At 41.8% G+C, this 19,143-nt stretch overlaps 1 protein-coding gene across 7 annotated transcripts in view; it reads right to left on the minus strand.

The window, feature by feature from the left end:
* Nucleotides 1–19,143, minus strand: part of MMS19 (MMS19 homolog, cytosolic iron-sulfur assembly component) — a 34,534-nt gene that overhangs the window by 3,979 nt on the left and 11,412 nt on the right. For 4 of the 7 annotated variants that reach the window (XM_038578420.1, XM_038578417.1, XM_038578422.1 and 1 more), the window contains 19 exons: nt 17,194–17,242; nt 14,779–14,879; nt 13,927–14,012; nt 13,029–13,103; nt 12,573–12,642; nt 12,069–12,197; nt 11,917–11,978; nt 6,377–6,463; nt 5,844–5,918; nt 5,360–5,437; nt 4,689–4,827; nt 4,286–4,440; nt 3,955–4,033; nt 3,542–3,667; nt 2,848–2,929; nt 2,445–2,545; nt 2,194–2,340; nt 1,119–1,274; nt 174–273 (listed from right to left, as the gene is read on the minus strand). In XM_038578420.1, coding sequence (XP_038434348.1) covers nt 174–273; nt 1,119–1,274; nt 2,194–2,340; nt 2,445–2,545; nt 2,848–2,929; nt 3,542–3,667; nt 3,955–4,033; nt 4,286–4,440; nt 4,689–4,827; nt 5,360–5,437; nt 5,844–5,918; nt 6,377–6,463; nt 11,917–11,978; nt 12,069–12,197; nt 12,573–12,642; nt 13,029–13,103; nt 13,927–14,012; nt 14,779–14,879; nt 17,194–17,242 — 1,897 coding nt within the window. Of the gene's footprint in view, nt 1–173; nt 274–1,118; nt 1,275–2,193; nt 2,341–2,444; nt 2,546–2,847; nt 2,930–3,541; nt 3,668–3,954; nt 4,034–4,285; nt 4,441–4,688; nt 4,828–5,359; nt 5,438–5,843; nt 5,919–6,376; nt 6,464–11,916; nt 11,979–12,068; nt 12,198–12,572; nt 12,643–13,028; nt 13,104–13,926; nt 14,013–14,778; nt 14,880–15,548; nt 15,553–17,193; nt 17,243–19,143 lie in introns of those variants that run through there. The other 3 variants (XM_038578418.1, XM_038578421.1, XM_038578423.1) reach the window with 3 other exon arrangements.

The following is a 19,143-nucleotide window of genomic DNA, read 5'->3' on the forward strand; positions in this document are numbered from 1 at the left end:
ACAGTCCATGTTGCTAAAATAGCCCTTTCCTCTTACTTTGCCAGCAAAACAACTCCCTCCACATTTGATTCTGGGTAAAAGGACAGCTCAGAAGACAGCTCAGAAACCTGCTGTTTCTTCCCAAGATTCTATCCTCCTGCCTAGGATCAAGCCACAACAATGATTATACTCACTCAGGGCTCAAATGGGTAGTGGCAGTGCCAATGACAGATACCATGGCAGCCAAGACCTCATCTTCCAACAGTACTTTTTTCAGAACTGAGTGTTCTTTCTCTGAAAAATCAAAACATACACACACACACACACAGAATCACCAGGCCATGGCTATAGTTCAGATGATTAGGTCCTGTCATCATCAGGATTCCAGTTAAAATGGCAGTTTTTAACCTGTCCTCTAGTAGTGCTGTAGCCTTGAGCACCAGGACAGCATCAGAAGCAGGAGTGCTTAACATGGGCCACAAAGAGCTCTTGAGAACTTTGTGCAGTCCTTAGACTGGGCAGCATGGAAAATAAAGCTAGCTGTTATTAACTTCTTGATTTCAGCAATAGTTTTTTCCAAAACTTGAAAATAATATGGATGTATTGTCATGGGTCCTTTTATCACAGCAGCTACATACATGGAGCGACCATATGTATATATTATGTACTATGTTCCCAGGCACCACACATTTTTATTTCTTACTAACTGCCCTGTGATGTAGATCTCACTCTTTGTCTTCCTCTTATAATTGAGGGAACAGAGGCATAAAAAGGCTAAATATCTTCAATTATGTTAACAAGCGGTGGAGTTGAACATGAAACCCAACCAGGTCAGCTTAACTCCAGAGCCTAATTCTAAAACTAGGCTAATTACATAGCAATTATACAGAAAAAAAGGTGTGCATCCTTCTGACTGTTGCTAACACAAGTAGATTTTGATTCCTGTCACTGGTCAGGTTGGCACCCTGTGCTTAAAGTGCAAAATCTCACTCTGGGGACAAAGGATTCAAAAGAAGCCTCAACTGGTATAAAATAGAATACCAGAGATAGCCTCAGGGTGACAGTGCTGTTCAATATTAGTGGAAGGCTGAGGTCCAGAGGTGGGATAGCTAGAGAAGGTGTGGGGTGCAGAAACTCACCTGGCATGGAAGCCTGCACAGCTAAGGCAAACAGGCAAGGTACAGCTGTCTGATGGAAATACCAGCAGCTCTCAGGGTCCTGCTGGCATTTTTCTGCCACCTGCTGGAGGCTTTGACAGACGGCAATAACTTCACTGGTTCCTGCAACCATATTCCCTGTGTGGTGAGAAAGTATTCTCAGCAAAGTTTTCTTAAAAGCATTTCCAGATATTTCAGATACAGAATATGGGAAGAATAATCAAAGATAAGTGACTAAAGAGTCCATGAGTGTCTTATAAAGAGCCAAATTTTATTCTCTTGGTGATTCTTTTTCACCTACTCAGATTTTGGAGCAAAATTTCCGACTCTGTGGCAACTCTGCAATACAAGCACTCATATATTTTCTCCTTTAGTTTTCATAAGCACCAGAGAAGTATCATTTCCCCCATTTCATAGAGGATGTGGAGGCTAAATAAAACTACCAATGGTTTTCCACGGTCACAGTAAGTGCAAAGTCAGGAGTCAAACCCTGGCCATACTCCAAGTTCAGTGCTCTTTCTACTATGTAACAGCTGCTAGAACACCCATTGGATCTACCACAAAGGGCTCTGGGCAGTGCAAAGCCAGCTTAGGAAATTAGGGCCCATGATAAGCGTGCATAGGTTCACAGTAGCAATAGCTGCTGTCACTTATGCCTTGGAGCAGACATGTGTATGAGTTAGGTGGAGATCTTATTCAAGTTCTGATCAATAGGGCCTGAGATTCTGCACTTCTAACAAGTTCCTAGACAGTGCCCACGTTGCTGGTTGATGGAACATGTTTTGAGTAGCATGGCCCTACAGCGGTGCTTTTCAATTCTGACTTCACACTGAAATCACCTGGGTACTCAACAATTCCTATTGTTCAAACCCCATCCCTCCTCAAGGACTGACTTAGTTGAACTGAGTGAGGCCCAGATATTGACATTTTTTAAAGGTTCCCATGTGACTCTTATGTATAGCCACCAATGGAACCACTGCCAAAGAGGCCTCAACTCCAAACCTGCCTATGATTCCCCATTTGGCCCAGCTCCTTGATGATTATTCCTAGTAATAACCTTTGTTCATCTGGCAGAGATGCTGCAGCAGCAGAGGCAGGGTCTCCTTGACAATACTGGGATGTGTTGATACAGCTGACAAGGCTTGCAAACAGCGTAGATGCCGGGAGCATTTTGTGGGCTCATCTCTAGCCAAATCTAACTCCCCTGAAAGGAAACCAGGAAACATGATTTCATTGTGTGATGGCACACATAAAGGCCCCCAAGTGTCCCTGGGAAGGGGTAAGCCACAGAAGATCAGAGACACATACCTCTGCACAGCTCCTCAGCAAGCTTGGGCACCAGGTGGCGGCTGAAGGCTACAGGGTAGAGAGTGGACAGGGCTCCTGATGCTTCCAGTGCTGCCACCCTGCTGGGGCACAGGGCAGATAAGCAGCAGCTGAGCTTTGGCCCATAGTTCTCTTGCATAGGCCTGCCATTAGGCAAATTCAGGGGTGTGGGCTCCCAAGCCTGCCTTGCTGAAGAGCAGGACTCAAGTACCTACACCACTAAGTTGGACAGAGCTTCTTAATGCCCTTACAAGAGAGAAGTCTGACATCTCCAATTAGTTAGTAGCCAGAGCCAAACAGTGCCCACCTCCCCTAGGGACAGTCAAGGGTTGGAAGCACAGAGCCCTGGAACAGCTTGTTCTCTCTCACTGCTTTTGATTCTTACCAACTCTGGGAGTCCTCCTCCATGAAGCTCAGCCTGTACAAGTGACCCACTGCCAGCTCCAAGTCCCCAGAAGACAAGAGATCTGTGTTACAAGAAAATACAAACCTCATCTTTTTTCCTCTGTAGCCACCATAGCTCTTCCAAAAGTCGTATTAGAAATCCCAAATTGCAGGGTGCCTGGGTGGCTCAGTCAATTAAGCTGCTGACTTCAGGTCATGATCTTGGGGTCCTGGGATCCAGCCCCACCCCATGTTGTTGGGCTCCACACTCAGGCGGGAGTCTGCTTGTCCCTTTGCCCCACCCCCTCTGGGCATATCTCTTTCTCAAATAAATGAAATCTTAAAAAAAGAAATCCCAAATCATCCAGAATTTCATTGAGAACCAAGGGATTAAGGTTGCTGTTCACTTAAGACGGAAAACTGCAAGGAAGGGGGGCACCTAGGTGGCTCAGTGGCTGACTGTCTGCCTTTGGCTCAGGTCATGATCCCGGGGTCCGGGGATCAAGTCTCACATCAGGCTCCCCACAGGGAGCCCGCTTCTCCCTCTGTCTATATCTCTGCCTCTCTCTGTGTGTCTCTCATGAATGAATAAATACAATCTTTAAAAAAACAAACAAACAAACAAACAAAACAAAAGAAAGACAATCACAAGGAAGGGACCAATACCCCCTCTTTTCTCTTTCCCTTAAGTGTACCTGGCTGGGCACCCAAGACTGTGAGTGTACGGATGCCAACAAGCTGAAGCTGGGTGCTGGTGTCTGTCAGAGCCATGAACATCAGTGAGCACAGCTGGTCCTTGAAGCCATTCAGCGGCTTTTCATCTAGGGACAAACAGAGTCCAGGTTAGAGGAAAGCCCTGACTCAGCAGTGATGCAAAGACAACTGGGGGCAAGATTCAAAGAGCTTAATCCATTGGGTGTCCAGGAGGTACACTGGGAAAAAAATAAACAGGCCTCATCTGGTAAGTGTTCTCTTGTGCTACAACCTCTGAACAACAGGACCAATGTTGTTCTAGAGTACTTCTCTGTAGCATTCTTTGCCTGCCATCTTTCATTGGAACACAGTGCTCAGCAGCCCCCAGGACACCACATGTGGAAAGTAACCTCACCCTTGTCTTCATAGCTCCATTTCTGGTGCAGCTTCAAAAAACCCAGGATCATTTCAAGGATTGTCCGTCGCTGGTTGCTCTGTAATGTTTTAAGGAGTATTGAAGTCAAAGAATATTTTAAAGGATTTCAGTCCTGACTTCTCTGGAAGCAGGGAGAATTATCCTTTTATGTAAGAGTGTCAGGAAACGAGTGAACATGGGAACCAGCAGCAGCTGATGGGAGCAAAACTCAAGATCTACTATATGGGACAAGCTCAATGCTTAGTTCTCTCTCTGTGAAAGAGATCCCAGCAAGAGGTTCCACCATTTCCTCAGAAGATTGTTTTCTTACCTGACTGTGCTTGTGGAACTGTTCCAGCAGTAAAGGCAACACGTTGCTGGTGATGTGGTCACAGGCCCGAGCAGATGCACCTGCAGCTGCCTGCAACAATTTGGCACTAGGCCACACCAGTTTCATGTCCGGTTCACATAGATGGTGCCTGCAGTCTAGAAAGGCAGCACATCACAGATCTGAGGAGTAAGCTGAATGGTGTCTGATTCCCCTGTGGTCCACAGAAGTTGGAGACTGAGACATAGGACAGTTTGCTAGCAGTTACCACTCAAAGTGTTTTCAATTCAAAGTAAGGCCCCAGCACCCAAATCACTGAATATGAAGGGCTACTTATAAAAGCTCATTGGCCTTAAGGAACTTCTGTTGTGCTCAACCCCCTTTCTGGCTGCCATGGCCCCATTACCCTGTAGAATGCTGCTAAGGAAGGAGTCAAGGAGGTCCTCAGCATCAGCCCTCAGCACAGAGCGAGACAAACACGCAGTCAGAGAGTGGAGGGCTGCCAGGCCATCAGCCTCCACCCGCTCACTTGCCGTCTGGAACACCTGTCAGGGAGGGATCCCATGGCTACTGAGGTGAGCCTGCACCAGGTGAGAGCTCATCCTCCCACTGCCAATCTCCTTTGGGAAGTTAAGCACAGCAATGGAAATTAATCCCCAAGGTGGAGTTTCTTCTCAACTGATAGATTCTCACACCAAGTCCTTAGTCCCACTAGTGTACTAGATACATGGTACTTTTTGAGAAACAGGATCTCAACTTGGAGCAGTGGCTGTTGGGATCCCCATTCCTAAGTCTCTTCCTTCCCCCAACACACACTTATTAAGTATGATGCCAGAGGCACCATGACCTATGCTCCTTATCATAAGGGCAGGAAGTCGGCACTACACAAAAGTGATTGTGTGCCATTATCAAACACCCTATGTAGGAACTCTCTCCCTTGTCATTCAACTAGAAGTATGCCCCCTTATGGTTTGCTGAATAACCTGGGCAACAGGGAAAAGGACAAGGTGTATATATTTCTTCTCATGCCTGACAAATGGGAGTTAACAGTAGTGAGTTTATTTAATTAACGCTCACCTCTCTGCGGATAGAAGCCCAAAGGCTGGGGAGGAAGTCCTTTAGTTCCTTCTGTCCGTACACAGCACAACAAGCATTCTGCCAAGGAAAGCACAGGTGTCAGCTATCTACACAGCCAGACTTCTGAAGACATGCAGGCATATCAGCATAATGGCACTTCAAGGAGCATGGCTGTCAGGAGAAGAATCAGCAGGATTCCACAAGAGTTCTATCCAGGTTACAGGACAATGGGAGCTTGTCCTGACTGATGGAAAATAAGCATAAAGAGGAGCCCTGGTCAGCCTTTCCTCAGTTGCCACTCAGTGACTATAGGACCAGACAATATGTAGCTGGGGAGGTGGAGGTGGGGGGACTTTGGTCAACATATAGGCCCAAATACTAGGGATCCCTCTCATGAGGGCCCTGACTCTCTGAATCTATATTCCTTTAGTACCCATCAACTGTCTAAAGGCAGTTGGACCCTAGAGAAAGAAAAATCACTCACCAGAGTCTGCAGAGAATCAAGCTTGGCACTCAGAATCTCAGAATCCACTTTCTCAATCAGCAGGGGCAGCAGGAACTATTCAAAAAAGGAAGAACTGAAGCCTGAGAAGGGTAGTGTCATAGCCACACCAAGGCACCAAGGTCAACTACATCCTTATTACTACCAGGCCCCAAGGGTAGTAGCTACATCAAAGAGCTACAAAGAACTGAGACAGGAGCTGTGACTGTAAACCAATCTTCCTGCCAAACTGTTGCCAGACTCCCAGTTAACATGAAAAATGGGCTAGTTGGCAACACTGCAGGATTTTAAAAGATAGCACCATATAGGGACTGGATTATTATTTTAAACAAAGAGATGGTAAAGGTTTCTACTTTCTATTCTGAAGATATTTGCCACATATGCCTAAAGACACTTGAAGGATGGCATACCCAAAAAATGTATTCTGGATCTTTCTTTTTCCCCATTCTCTTACTGCTCTTTCTTCAGACACTTCTTTGGGCAGAGGCTACATACCTAACCTTGGCTAGACCTACCTCAGCAAATCGCGGTGTGGAAGCTAGCACAGCTCGAAGACTCAGGATGAGATCTTCTCTCTGGATGCCATGGGGATCATTAGGTGGCTGGAAAAGGGAAAAGTGCCAAGGATTTGCAAAACTCTTCAGATCACCCTTGGATACAGCAATTACTCCAACAGTCCTTCAAAATAGGGTGATATTTACACCCAATCTGACAGAATAGTGTGACAGGAAGCCCCAGCAGGAAGACATGCTTACTCTTACATGTTCCTTGGGAATTTGTGTCTGTTGGGCATTTATTTTCTATCTGATCTATCATCTTGCGACCCAAGAGATAAGCACCCTAACTTTCTGGTAAGCTACTTTCTTCTGTCTATATATATTATGACTATACGTTAATAGACAGTTTTCTCTTTAAAAAATATATATACTCTTAAAACTGTCATTGTTCTAAACATAAGATTTATGATTTTTTTTCCCCACTTAATACATTGGGTACATTTTTCTGTGGTATTGTTATTCTTTCACAACATTAGGTATAGTGGCTAACACTATTTCATTATATAGTTGAGTCATAATTTATTTAAATAATTCCCCTTTGATGGACATTTCCATTTTTTTACCCTTATAAAAAAATTCCGGCAATATAAAAAGCATCAATGTTTTCTGTGTCAAAAAGCCAGATTGAAAACACATCAGATTTTCCTTTTCCTCTTTAGAAACAACACTAAAAATACAGCAAAGGGATTTTCTTTTAAGACATAAAGCTAGAGGCACCTGTCTGGCTCAGTTGGTAGAGCATGTGACTCTTGATCTTGGGGTTGTGATTGCAAGGCTCCACTGGGTGTAGAGCTTACTTAAGAAAAATTAAAATAAATTAAAAATTAAAAAGAAAAGACATAAAGCTAAAGGTTGAAGAAAATAGGTTAAGAGGTGCTAGCAATAAAATTTTAGAAGCTGAATAGGCAGATGGACAAGAAAATGATTCAAAAGGGCCACCAAAACAACAGAATCCTCGGTAGGCTTGGGAAAAGCTGAGTAACTACCCATATACACTGTAGTCCTCAAAGAGCTTTGCAACTGGCAGTACCAGGTGCCTTTGGAATTGGGAATGGGATTAGAGAAGCAATCTGACCACCCAGATTGCTTCCCAGCTCCTCCATTTCTCCAGCAAAATCTGGAGGTTTAATTTTCTGGGGAGGTAAGACAGACATCTCTAATCTGAGAGATATAGGTACAGTAGAGTGCCTGGGGAAATAGAGTCTCTGATCCAAGAGCAAAGATAAAGGAATCCTAAGGATGATGGTGAAGGAACATTCAATATCTCTGCATGAGGAATAGGAAGCAACCAGTTAAGACTGTACATATGGCCAAGGGTTTCTACATTTTTTTCTTTTAATTCTAGTATAGAGTATTAAGATAGTTTCAGGCATATAATATAGTGATTCTATATATATTCAGTGATTCTATATATTACTCAGTGCTTATCAAGATACTTTCAATCCCCTAATTTTTACATTCTTAAATGGCTGGGGATTCAAAAAAAAAAAAAAAAAATGGCTGGGGAAAAACATCAAAGGAATATATTGTGACACATGAAAATTATATGAAATTTAAATTTCCATCCCTATAAGAGGTACCTGGGTGGCTCAGGTAGTTAAGCATCTGCCTTTAGCTCAGGTCATGATCCCAGGGTCCTGGGATTGAGCCCTGCATCACATTGGGCTCCTTGCTTAATGGGGAGCCTGCTTTTCCCTCTCCTCGCTTGTGCTATCTTGGTCACTATTTCTGTCTCTCACAAATAAATAAAATCTTTAAAAATAAATAAATAAAAATATAAAAATAAAAAATAAATTTCCATGCCTATAAAGTTTTATTGCAGTACAGACACTACCACATTTCAGTGTCTACAAAGCCTAAAATAGTCACTATCTGGCCCTTTACAGAAAAAGTCTGCTCACCCCTACTCTAGAGTGACATGTATGCATAGTGAAAACCAAAGGAACCGTCACTTACACTGATGTGATCCACCATGACGATGGCATATGGCCAAAAGGGATTGACAGGACCATAAAGAATATTTTTGATACAAGTTGTTACGCTAAAGCCAGGTGTCTCTTATTTTAATTGAGAATTATTTTTAATTCTGCTTCCCATATAGGCTACAGTATAGAATAACATACAGAAATCTGCTCAAGCTACCTGGCTAGCTCAGGTAGAGCATGCGACTCTTGAACTTGGGGTAGTGAGCTCAAGCCCCACATTGGGCATAGAGCTTCCTTGCAAAAACAAAACAAAAAATTGCTCGAATAAGAGAAATTCTCCTATCATTATCTATAATTTTTTTTTTTTTGTCAAGAATATCTGAGAAAATGGATAAGCAGTTGGGAGTGGTGATGATCTCTAATAGGAAAATGATCTCGGGATCCCTGGGTGGCGCAGCGGTTTAGCGCCTGCCTTTGGCCCAGGGCGCGATCCTGGAGACCCAGAATCGAATCCCACGTCGGGCTCCCAGTGCATGGAGCCTGCTTCTCCCTCTGCCTGTGTCTCTGTATCTCTCTCTCTCTCTGTGACTATCATAAATAAATAAAAATTTAAAAAATAAAATAAAAAATATTTATAAAATATTAAAAAAAAAAAAAAAAGAAAAAAAGAAAATGATCTCTGCAGTTGGCAGCAAAAGGGTATGAAAAGGCTTCAGGGACAACTGGGTGGCTGAGCGGTTGAGCATCTGCTTTCAGCTCATAGGATTCGGGATTGAGTCCCTCACTGGGCTCCCTGCGGGGGGCCTGCTTCTTCCTCTGCCTATGTCTCTACCTCTCTCTCTCTCTCTGTGTGTCTCTCATGAATAAATTAAAAAAGAATTGTTGAATCATGTTCACTCTATTACCTTTCAAAAATGCACTCCTTCCTGCCCTAAAATTATAAATGCATATATTCTAGCAGCTTCACTTTTAGGAATTTGTCTTACTGTTATACACATACATACGTGAAATGATACATGTTTACTAGGATATGTAAGTTGCAGCATTACCTCTAACAACAAAAGATTAGCAACAACCTTCATCCTAAAGAGGACTAGTGAAATTAATTAGGTATTTCCATTGAAAGGAATACTACACAGCCATAAAGAATAAAGAGCTAACTTATATACTGTATGGAGTACTCTCCAAGATATACTAAGTGAAAAAGGCCAAATACAAGAAAAGTATATGCAGGGGTAGGGAAGCATTTACTTATAAATGGTTAAAAAAGTTCTATAATAAAAGACAACCTACAGAATGGGAAAAGGTATTTGCAAATGACCTATCAGATAAAGGGCTAGCATCCAAGATCTTTATATAAAGACCTTATCAAACTCAACACCCAAGAAACAATCCAGTCATGAAATGGGCAGAAGACATGAACAGACATTTCTCCAAAAAAGACCTACACATAGCCAATGCACAATAGCACATGAAAAAATGCTCCACATCACTTGCCATCAGGGAAATGCAAATCCAAACCATAATGAGACACCACCTTACACCAGTGAGAATGGGTAAAATTAGTAAGACAGGATATAACAAATATTGGCGAGGATGTGGAGAAAGGGGAACTCTCTTGCACTATTGGTGGGAATGCAAACTGGTACAGCCACTCTGGAAAACAGTATGGAGGTTCCTCAAGAAGTTAAAAATAGAGCTGCTACCCTATGACCCAGTAATTGCACTACTGGGTATTTACCCCAAAGATACAGATGTAGTAAAACCATGGGACACCTGCACCCCAATGTTTATAGCAGCAATGTTTACAATAGCCAAATTGTGGAAGGAGCCACAATGTCCTTTAATACATAAATGGATAAAGATGTGGTATGTATATATACAATAGAATATAACTCAGCCATCAGAAAAGACGAATTCCTACCATTTGCTTTGACATGGATGGCACTGGAGGGTATTAAGCTGAGTGAAATAAGTCAATCAGAGAAAGACAATCATCATATGGTTTCACTTATATATGGAATATAAGAAATAGTGAAAGGGACTATTAGGGAAAGGAGGGAAACTGAGTGGAGAAAAATTAGAGAGGAAGACAAACCATGAGACTCCTAACTCTGGGAAACAAAGGGTTACAGAAGGGGAAGCGGATGAGGGGATGAGGTAACTAGGTGATGGGCAATAAGGAGGGCACTTAATGGGATGAGCACTGGGTGTTATACTATACGTTAGCAAAATGAATTTAAATCAAATATTTTTAAAATTTTAAAGAAAGAAAAAAGACAAAGTTCTGTAAGATACAGATAATTTTTTTTAAAGATTTATTTATTTAATTATTCATGATAGACAGAGAGAGAGAGAGAGAGAGAGAGAGAGGCGCAGAGACACAGGAGGAGGGAGAAGCAGGCTCCATGCTGGGAGCCGGACGTGGGACTCGATCCCAGGACTCAGGACCGCGCCTCGGGCCAAAGGCAGGCGCCAAACTGCTGAGCCACCCAGGGATTCCCAGATACAGACATAATTAATAAAACTAGCTGACAACAAAGAAAGAAATGATGGTAGATAGGACTTTCACCTTTTTACACCTTTTAGATTTTGGATCATGTGAATGTATTATTTTTTCAAAACAAACAAAAAATAAACCAAAAACAGAGAAACCTGATGGCCTAACAAAGAGCTCTTATGATTTCAAAGGAATAAGCTCTTCTGAGTCAGAAATAGTGATGACGATTACAAAAGAGATGAAAAGAATTTTAGGAGAGCATAGCCCCAAGGACCATGATGTCTATGGAATACGCTGGTAAGCAATTCCCTATAGCAAAGATGGCTGTGTAACTTTAAAGACAGTGAGAATCAATACTCAAGATGTTATTTGGTCTGCTGTGATAGAACTCTTCTCATTTCTTTGAAACCACTAATGCTTATAGTACACACACCTTCGCATACCCATATAGTGGTGAGATTCTGAGTTTTTGGAAGTAGAAGGGATATCAAGATGTAGAGTGGGAGGAAGGTCCAAGGGGGTAAGAGCACGCTGTATACATCGCCCTCAACTGTCTTCTTTGTTTTGTCAATTTGTTTTTTTTTGCCTGAGATCACCCCTCAGACTCCAGGATTATATTCGATCACTTCTTAGAAACCAACTGAAATCCCATCTTATCTGTGAAGTCAGTTCCTAATTACTCTAGCTCTGATTACTCTAGCTCACACTGAACTGGGTCTTCTCTGAACGACTATAACACAACTTGTTTTGGTCCATAATCTTATATTGTTACTTAAATGTTTCAGAGTTCAAGGGCAGGAACCATATTTTACAATCCTGTAGCTCTCACCACTAAGTACATCGTTAAGGAGCTTAAGGAACCCCCACATGCCCACTGAATTGAATACTTTCTCTGAAGCAAATGTGTCTCCATTTCCCAGTTTACTAAAGTATAAGTTCAGGAGGGCAAGGATTATCCCGTTTGTTCATTGTTGTCCCTTCAGTGCCTAGAACTGGACCGGATTCACAGGAGGCACTCAAGGAATATTCGAATCAATCAGTGAACGAATGAATGAATAAAAGGGGCTACTTACAGGGGTAAAATCAATAGGAAAGTAACACGACGTCACTTCAAACAACTCCTCCACAAAGGGTCCTAAGGTACCAGAGAAACAATGAGGTCAACTTCTAATTTTCATTCATCTGACAAGCCTTAACCAGCTAATTCAAGGCTATAAGGACGTACCCAGGCTATAGTCCCTGGAGATGAGGTCATGGACGATGCGGAAAGCCACCAGGAGATTTCGGGGATCCTTTTCCCCATCCATCACCTGGATGAAGCCAAAGGTGAAGTCAGCTCCAAGGCCCTTCAGCTCTGGGGAGAAGAGAATAGGTCACTACCCTCCCTTGAGATAGAAAGCTGGGCTTTTTTTGGCTTCTGTTCTCCCTCTACTATTGCTACCCTACCTTTGGTGCCTCCCAGAGCAGATCTTTTTTTGTTTTCCTATTCCAAGAGAATACACAGTGAAGAAAAGATGTACAAAAATATGTAACTGTTAGAGGTAGGAATTTAAAATATCAGCCCAAAATGCCATTCCTTTACTTGGTAGTGAGTGGACACCTCAATTTTCCTTCATTCTTTTCAGAGTATTGGGTCTCCTATATGACTTACAGGCTAAACATGAGTCTTGGTAATGAGGGAAAAGGATGTATTTGCTTTTCAGAATTGCCAAAGAGCCCTGCCTCTTACCTTCCTCACGGGTTCGCATGAAGTTGGTAATGATACTGTAGACTGTGTGTCGGTCCACCTGAGGCAGGGACTTGGGGTGGGAGAGACCAGAACTAAGTAAAGAAAGTACTCAAAGAATATCTAAGCTGAGAAAACTACTTCTTGCTTCACAATCTCTAGGTAGACAGTGCTCTTTATACTAGTATAAGATGAATCTAAGAAGAAATGCAGAGAAAGCTGTTACAGCCAATAACCAATACCTGTCTGCTTTACTTTGTTCAGGTATGAGAGGACACAGAACAGATATAATGGCCTGCCTCCTTCTCCTTATACAGGAGCAAAGACTAGCAGGTAAACATGGTCAAAGACCTGAAAAAGTTCAGAACTTAGAAGGCAGTATTTTTTTTGCCATCTAATCCTAGTCATATATGTCAGGGCTGGGAGACAGAGAATACAAAAGTGACTGTCATCACTCACCTGGACATGGACCTCCTGGAAGATGGCTTTAAGTACAGAGACGGCCAGTCCTGGAGGCAGGGCCACACACAGGCTCTGGGGGAGAAGAGGAGATGTGTGAGCATGGAGGGTTTTCTAGCCTTGAAGACACAATCCCAAAAGAGGCTTAATTAGCTACAGTGGGAATCACAACATCCAGGTTCAGAAAGAAGTGCTAACAGTGAGAACATGGTCCCTTTTCTCAAGCTGATTACTTCTCTGCAGGTCCTTCCACTTTGGTTCTGAGTTCCAGTCCTGCCAAAATATTTTTTACTCTCTAGACTAAAAACAGAAGTGGTTAGCTGACACTGGTTTATTTTATTTATTTATTTATTTTTATTTTTAATTTTTATTTATTTATGATAGAGAGAGAGAGAGAGAGAGAGAGAGAGAGAGAGACGGAGACATAGGCAGAGAGAGAAGCAGGCTCCATGCACCAGGAGCCCGATATGGGATTCGATCCTAGGTCTCCAGGATTGCGCCCTGGGCCAAAGGCAGGCGCTAAACCGCTGCGCCACCCAGGGATCCCAGCTGACACTGGTTTAGTCCCACATTTGGGCATCTGCTCCTCAGCACTTGGGAGTCTTTTTTGTTGTTGTTGGTTTTTTTTAAAGATTTTACTTATTTATTAGAAACAGAGAGAGAGAGAGAGAGGCAGAGACACAGGCAGAGGGAGAAGAAGGCTCCATTCCGGGAGCCTGACGTGGGACTCGATCCCAGGTCTCCAGGATCACGCCCTGGGCTGAAGGTGGCGCTAAACCGCTAAGAAACTGGGGCTGCCCAGCACTTGGGGAGTCTGATCCCCAAAGGACAAGGACAGAATTCACTGGAAAGGGGCTCCCACAAACACAGTACGTAATGAAAAAGAAGGAGAACTTACAAGCGCCCTCAAACCTTGCAGGACAGATGGGATCACAAGATGATGGTCCTTCAGCCGGTTCTCATAAAATAGGATCAGGTGTACCACTGTACAAACCAGAAATACAGCCATTATTTTACACAGGCTTCTTCCCAGAATCTATAAAGGCTATTCCTGTTTGGATTTCACTACGAATTTTCTCCTTCACTAAGAGATATGCCCCATGCTCTCCCATTTGAGGGTGCCTTGATCAGTTAGGAAAAGAGGTGAGCATCTTTTATTATCTATTATCACACAGGTCCACAGTTGAACCCACTTTTACCCCAGAACTTCCCTTGTATAGAACTGGATTTGGCAAACTTTCTCAAAGAGCTGGATAGGAAATATCTTAGGCTTGCAAGACAAAGTATTTGTCACAACGACTCACCTCTGCTCAACTCGGCTGCTCTAACATAAAAGCAGCATAAACAAGAGATAAATCAACGGGTGTGGCTATAGGCTAAAAAAACTTTATTAAAATAGATTGTAGTTTGCCAGTTATGCCATAGAAGGTAAGTAAGCTGTTGGCTTTTTAAGTCAGAACTTCAAAGTGACTTTTCCACATCTATGAAGTACTGCTTTGTCTATTTTACAGAGAGGGAAAGATAACTGAAAAAAATGTCTAAGGCTGCATTTGAAATCCCAGTGTCTTCAGTCTTGATTCTTATCATCTCTGCCACATATACCAGTGAGGAATGAAGATGTTGCATTAGTAGTTCACAGATTCCTTATGTCCTTCCTTCTTTCCTCCCTCCCTGTAAAATTGGCTTGAATAGACAAAGGAGGCTTTGGCCCAACAATCCAGGAAGACACTCCTACTAGTGATGCCAGTACCTTCCTTCTCCAGGAGCAAGGACTGACACTGGAGTAGCACCTGTGACAGAAGCTGGATTCCTCGTGCCCGAGTTCGGGGTTCTGGATTCTCTAGAGAGGACCTGGGAGAAAGTAGGATAGAGAGAGCCTGACATAACCCTGTTCAAACTTTTTTTTTTGTTTTTTTTTTTTAAAAGATTTTATTTTAGAGGCAGAGAGACAGCATGTGAGTGGGGGGAGGAGCACAAGGAGAAGAAGAAGAGAATCTCAAGCTAACTCCCTGCTAAGCATGGAGCCTGACATTTCATAACCCTGAGATCATGACCTGAGCTGAAATCAAGAGTCAGACATTCAACTGACAGAGCCATCCAGGCGCCCCATATATTTCTTTTTTTAAGTAGGCTCCATGCCCAGTGTGGAGCCCAATGCAAGGCTTGAACTCATGACCTTGAGATCAAGACCTGAAATGAAATCAAGAGTTGGATGCTCAACTGACTGAGCCACTGAGGCACTCCGCCAGACTTTGAAGGAATAAGCATTTTGAAATTAGTCACACTCACCCCCTGGGCATGGAAGCCAGCTCAGGAAGGTGTTCCGTGGGTACTTAGCATTACAGATAATAGTAAAGCCAAAGCCTAAAGAGCCAATCCTCAGATTGACCTGGTATTATTCATTAGAGGCTCATCTGTCACCACAGCTAACAGAAGTGTCCATCTATAGGTACTGACTGGTCATTGGGCTTACTCTTACACGACAGCCACATTCCTCTGAAGCATAGCTTAGCAGCTTACCCACAGGGCTCAAGAGATGATGGGCAGCTGCAACTTCTACCAAAACAGGAGAATAAATATATTACAGGCAAGGAAAAAATGCTGAGAGCAACCAAGGTCTTAAGGGGGAAAAATCTTTATAACTGGGAGTTTTACAAAGTAAGATGGTCAGAATAAAGGTTTTGACTGTTTATGATTGCTGAATGGGAAAACTTGCACTGAAGCAATAAGGTGACTTATCTTCAAAATAGCTCTTACAGAGATTACATGTAAACATATGATTAGCAATCTAAGCAAGTAAATGTATGAAGTAGATTTCTGAAGGAGAGCTCATCAGGACATTTGACTGAAATTTCAAGGATAAGGGTATCTGTAACTCAGGATAAAAGGGCAAAAATAAAATCACTCTTGATAAGGTCCCTAGAATAGGATCTTGTAGAAAAGACTCCGTTCAGAAGTGGAAAACTATGCATTTAGAAATGGGCCAAAGCACACAAATGCTCATAGCAGCAATGTTCAGAATACTCCAAATTTGAAATAACCCATAACCACCACCTAATGAATGGCTGAACAAAATATGGTATATTCATATAATAGATTATTCTTCAGCAAGAAATGAAGTACTGACAGAGCTACAACAGGGATAAACTTTGAAAACATTATGCTAAATCAAAGTAGCCAGTCACAAAGGTTACATGTTATATGATTCCATTTATATGAAATTTACCAAATTGGCAAATCCTCAGGGGTAGAAAGCAAATTAGTGGTTGCTGGGGGCTGAGAAGGGGAGGGAACAGTGACTGATAATGGGCGTGGGGTTTCTTTTTGAGGTAATGAAAATGTTTGAAAATCGATTGAAGTAAAGGTTGCACAAATCTGAATATGCAAAAAATGATGAACTTTATGATATGAGTTATATACATCACATATAAAAACTGATATGAGTTTTATATATGAATTAAATATATATATAAAACTGTTACTTTTTAAAAAACGGACCAAGGCCCCATGTGTAGAAAGGCCAAATGGTCTCTTAGGTGGGAGAGATGCATAATAGTGACCTACATTCTATCCCACCCTCTCAATTTTCTAATTTTCTGCTTCAGAAAACTGTGACAGTTAACAACTTTTGCAAGTAAGATTTGTCAATTTAGACAGTCTACTAAGAATAAAATAGGAGAAAAGCAGGCATCAGACTATAAGCACATATTTCCTTTGGTGCTTGGATATCTGGTTTTAATACTGATTTTCCAGCTGTTTCCCCATGCCTTTTCCTATAGTGAGGAAGGATCTGGTGCATGGTCAGCCTCCTGGGAATTCCCCAGGCAGAGCTCATGAGCAGGTCTGAGTCAGAGCCAGGATAAGCAGCAGAGGAGAAATCCCAGCTCTAAATAACAGTTGATGGCTCTCAACCATCCATCTCACCCCACACCTATGGGCTGATCCAGGCACTTCCAAAACTTCCTTAGGAACGTTAGGTGGCACGAAACTTTTTTCAGGACAAACACTGGCTTAGACCAAGGTACTGATGTGGAAGGGGGTTGTTGGGCTATAGTAAGAGAAATTCAGGACCAGTTAGCTCTAGGAAAGCAGCAGTGTACAAAATAACCTTTTCAGCGTGCACAAGCAAGACTGGAGGAGGGCACTCTATAACAGAGGCTCTTACCCAAGGGCTTCCACCACTTGTAACACTGTATAGCTCCCAGATTTCACATCTAGATGAAACAAAAGAAAAAAATATGAAAAAACAAAACCCAGTCCCAGGGTTCAAAGGCTCTAATTACCAATGTTTCCGCCTACTCTGGGGTTTGTACCTTGGGGCCTACTATGCTTGCCAAGCACCCCTTCTATATGAGAAGTAGTACTGTAACAGTTGCAAAAATGCAACTTTAACTATAGAACTTGAAAAGGAAATAAACATATCATTTGTAGATAATATAACTATACTTTGAAAATCCAAGAGAAATAATTGAAGAAATACTACAGATAAAATAATTCATTAGGGGGGCTAGGTACAAAATTAATATTATGAAATTAAGAACCTTCATATACACCTATGTATGCACAATGCCCTGTAAAATAATATAAAGGAAAAAAGATGCTATTTATGATAGCAAAGAAAAAGAGAGAGAGAGAGGTACCTGGATATAAATAAACATAACAAAAAGTGTGATCTGAATAGTGAAAATTTTAGAGCACCAAAGAGGATTCACACAAAAAAATACGAATAGAAAGGCATGTCACATTTGTGAAAGACAACATGACATACCTTCTAAAATAATTTTAAGATAATTTCTGTAAAAATACCAATAGAAGTTTTATTTTGGGGGGGAACTAGATAAGCTTATTGTAAAGTTGAAGTGCAAAATATAACAATAATTAACAAATTCTGAAAAAGAGTAATAGGAGCAGGAAGGAAGGTGGACCCTCCAGATATTAAAAAATTGTTATAATGTCACAATAACTAACCTACTGTGTACATTTGACTACACTTGAAGATTTCTAGAATAAAAAAACAAAAAACAACTGGTGTGAGCTCATATTTAAACTGAGAAATCCATGGCACAAAAATAGAAAGTCCACAAAGAGACACAAATGCATGAAATATTATTTTTTTTCCTATTTCAATTCTCTTCAATCCTATTTCAATTAACGGGAAAAACAGACTATTCAATAAATGATGTTACAATGATTGGGTAAATATTTGGAAAAAAAATCTTGGCTTTGAATCTTTCATCAAAGTAAACTTCTCAGATTAAAGAAAGACATGAGAGGGGTACCTGGGTGGCTCAGTTAGTTAAGCGTCTGCCTTAGGCTCAAGTCATGATCCGAGAATGCGGGGCAGAGCCCCGCATGGGGCTCCCTGCTCAGCGGAAAGCCTCCTTTCCCTCTCTCTCTGCTTTGCCTCTCCCACTGCTTGTGCTCTCTCGTCTCTCTCTCTCAAATAAATAAATAAAATCTTAAAAAAAAAAAAAAGACATGAGAAAATACCTAAGTATTACATAAAATTCAAAAGCCATAAAAAGACAAGATTGGTTAAAATCAGCTACATTTAGAAAGTGGATTTTCTGCAGGGCAAAAACAAAAATACATCATAAGACAAACTCAGAAAATATATTTGCAATTCTTATAACAAAGGGCTTTTTTTTGCCAACATATAAAAAGTTCCTACAAATCAATGAGAAAAAAGATCAACAAGAATATGAATGGAGGGCAGCCCCGGTGGCGCAGCGGTTTGGCGCCGCCTGCAGCCTGGGTGTGATCCTGGAGACCCGGGATCGAGTCCCGCCGGGCTTCCTGCGTGGAGCCTGCTTCTTCTCCCTCCACCTGTGTGTGTCTCTGCCTCTCTCTTTGCTCTCTCTGAATGAATAAATAAATCTTAAAAAAAAAAAAGGATAAATAATATGTGGTATTACATATACAATGACATATTACTCAGCCATTAAAAAAGAGATCTTGCATTTACAATGACGTGAATGGAACTAAGGGAGTATTATGCTAAGCGAAATAAGTCCATCAGAGAAAGACAATTATCATACGATTTCACTCATTTGTGCAATTTATTTTTTTTTTATTTTTATTTATTTATGATAGTCACATCACACACACACACAGA

The sequence above is a fragment of the Canis lupus genome, chromosome 28 (assembly GCF_011100685.1).
Source record: "Canis lupus familiaris isolate Mischka breed German Shepherd chromosome 28, alternate assembly UU_Cfam_GSD_1.0, whole genome shotgun sequence".
Classification (NCBI taxonomy): domain Eukaryota; kingdom Metazoa; phylum Chordata; class Mammalia; order Carnivora; family Canidae; genus Canis; species Canis lupus.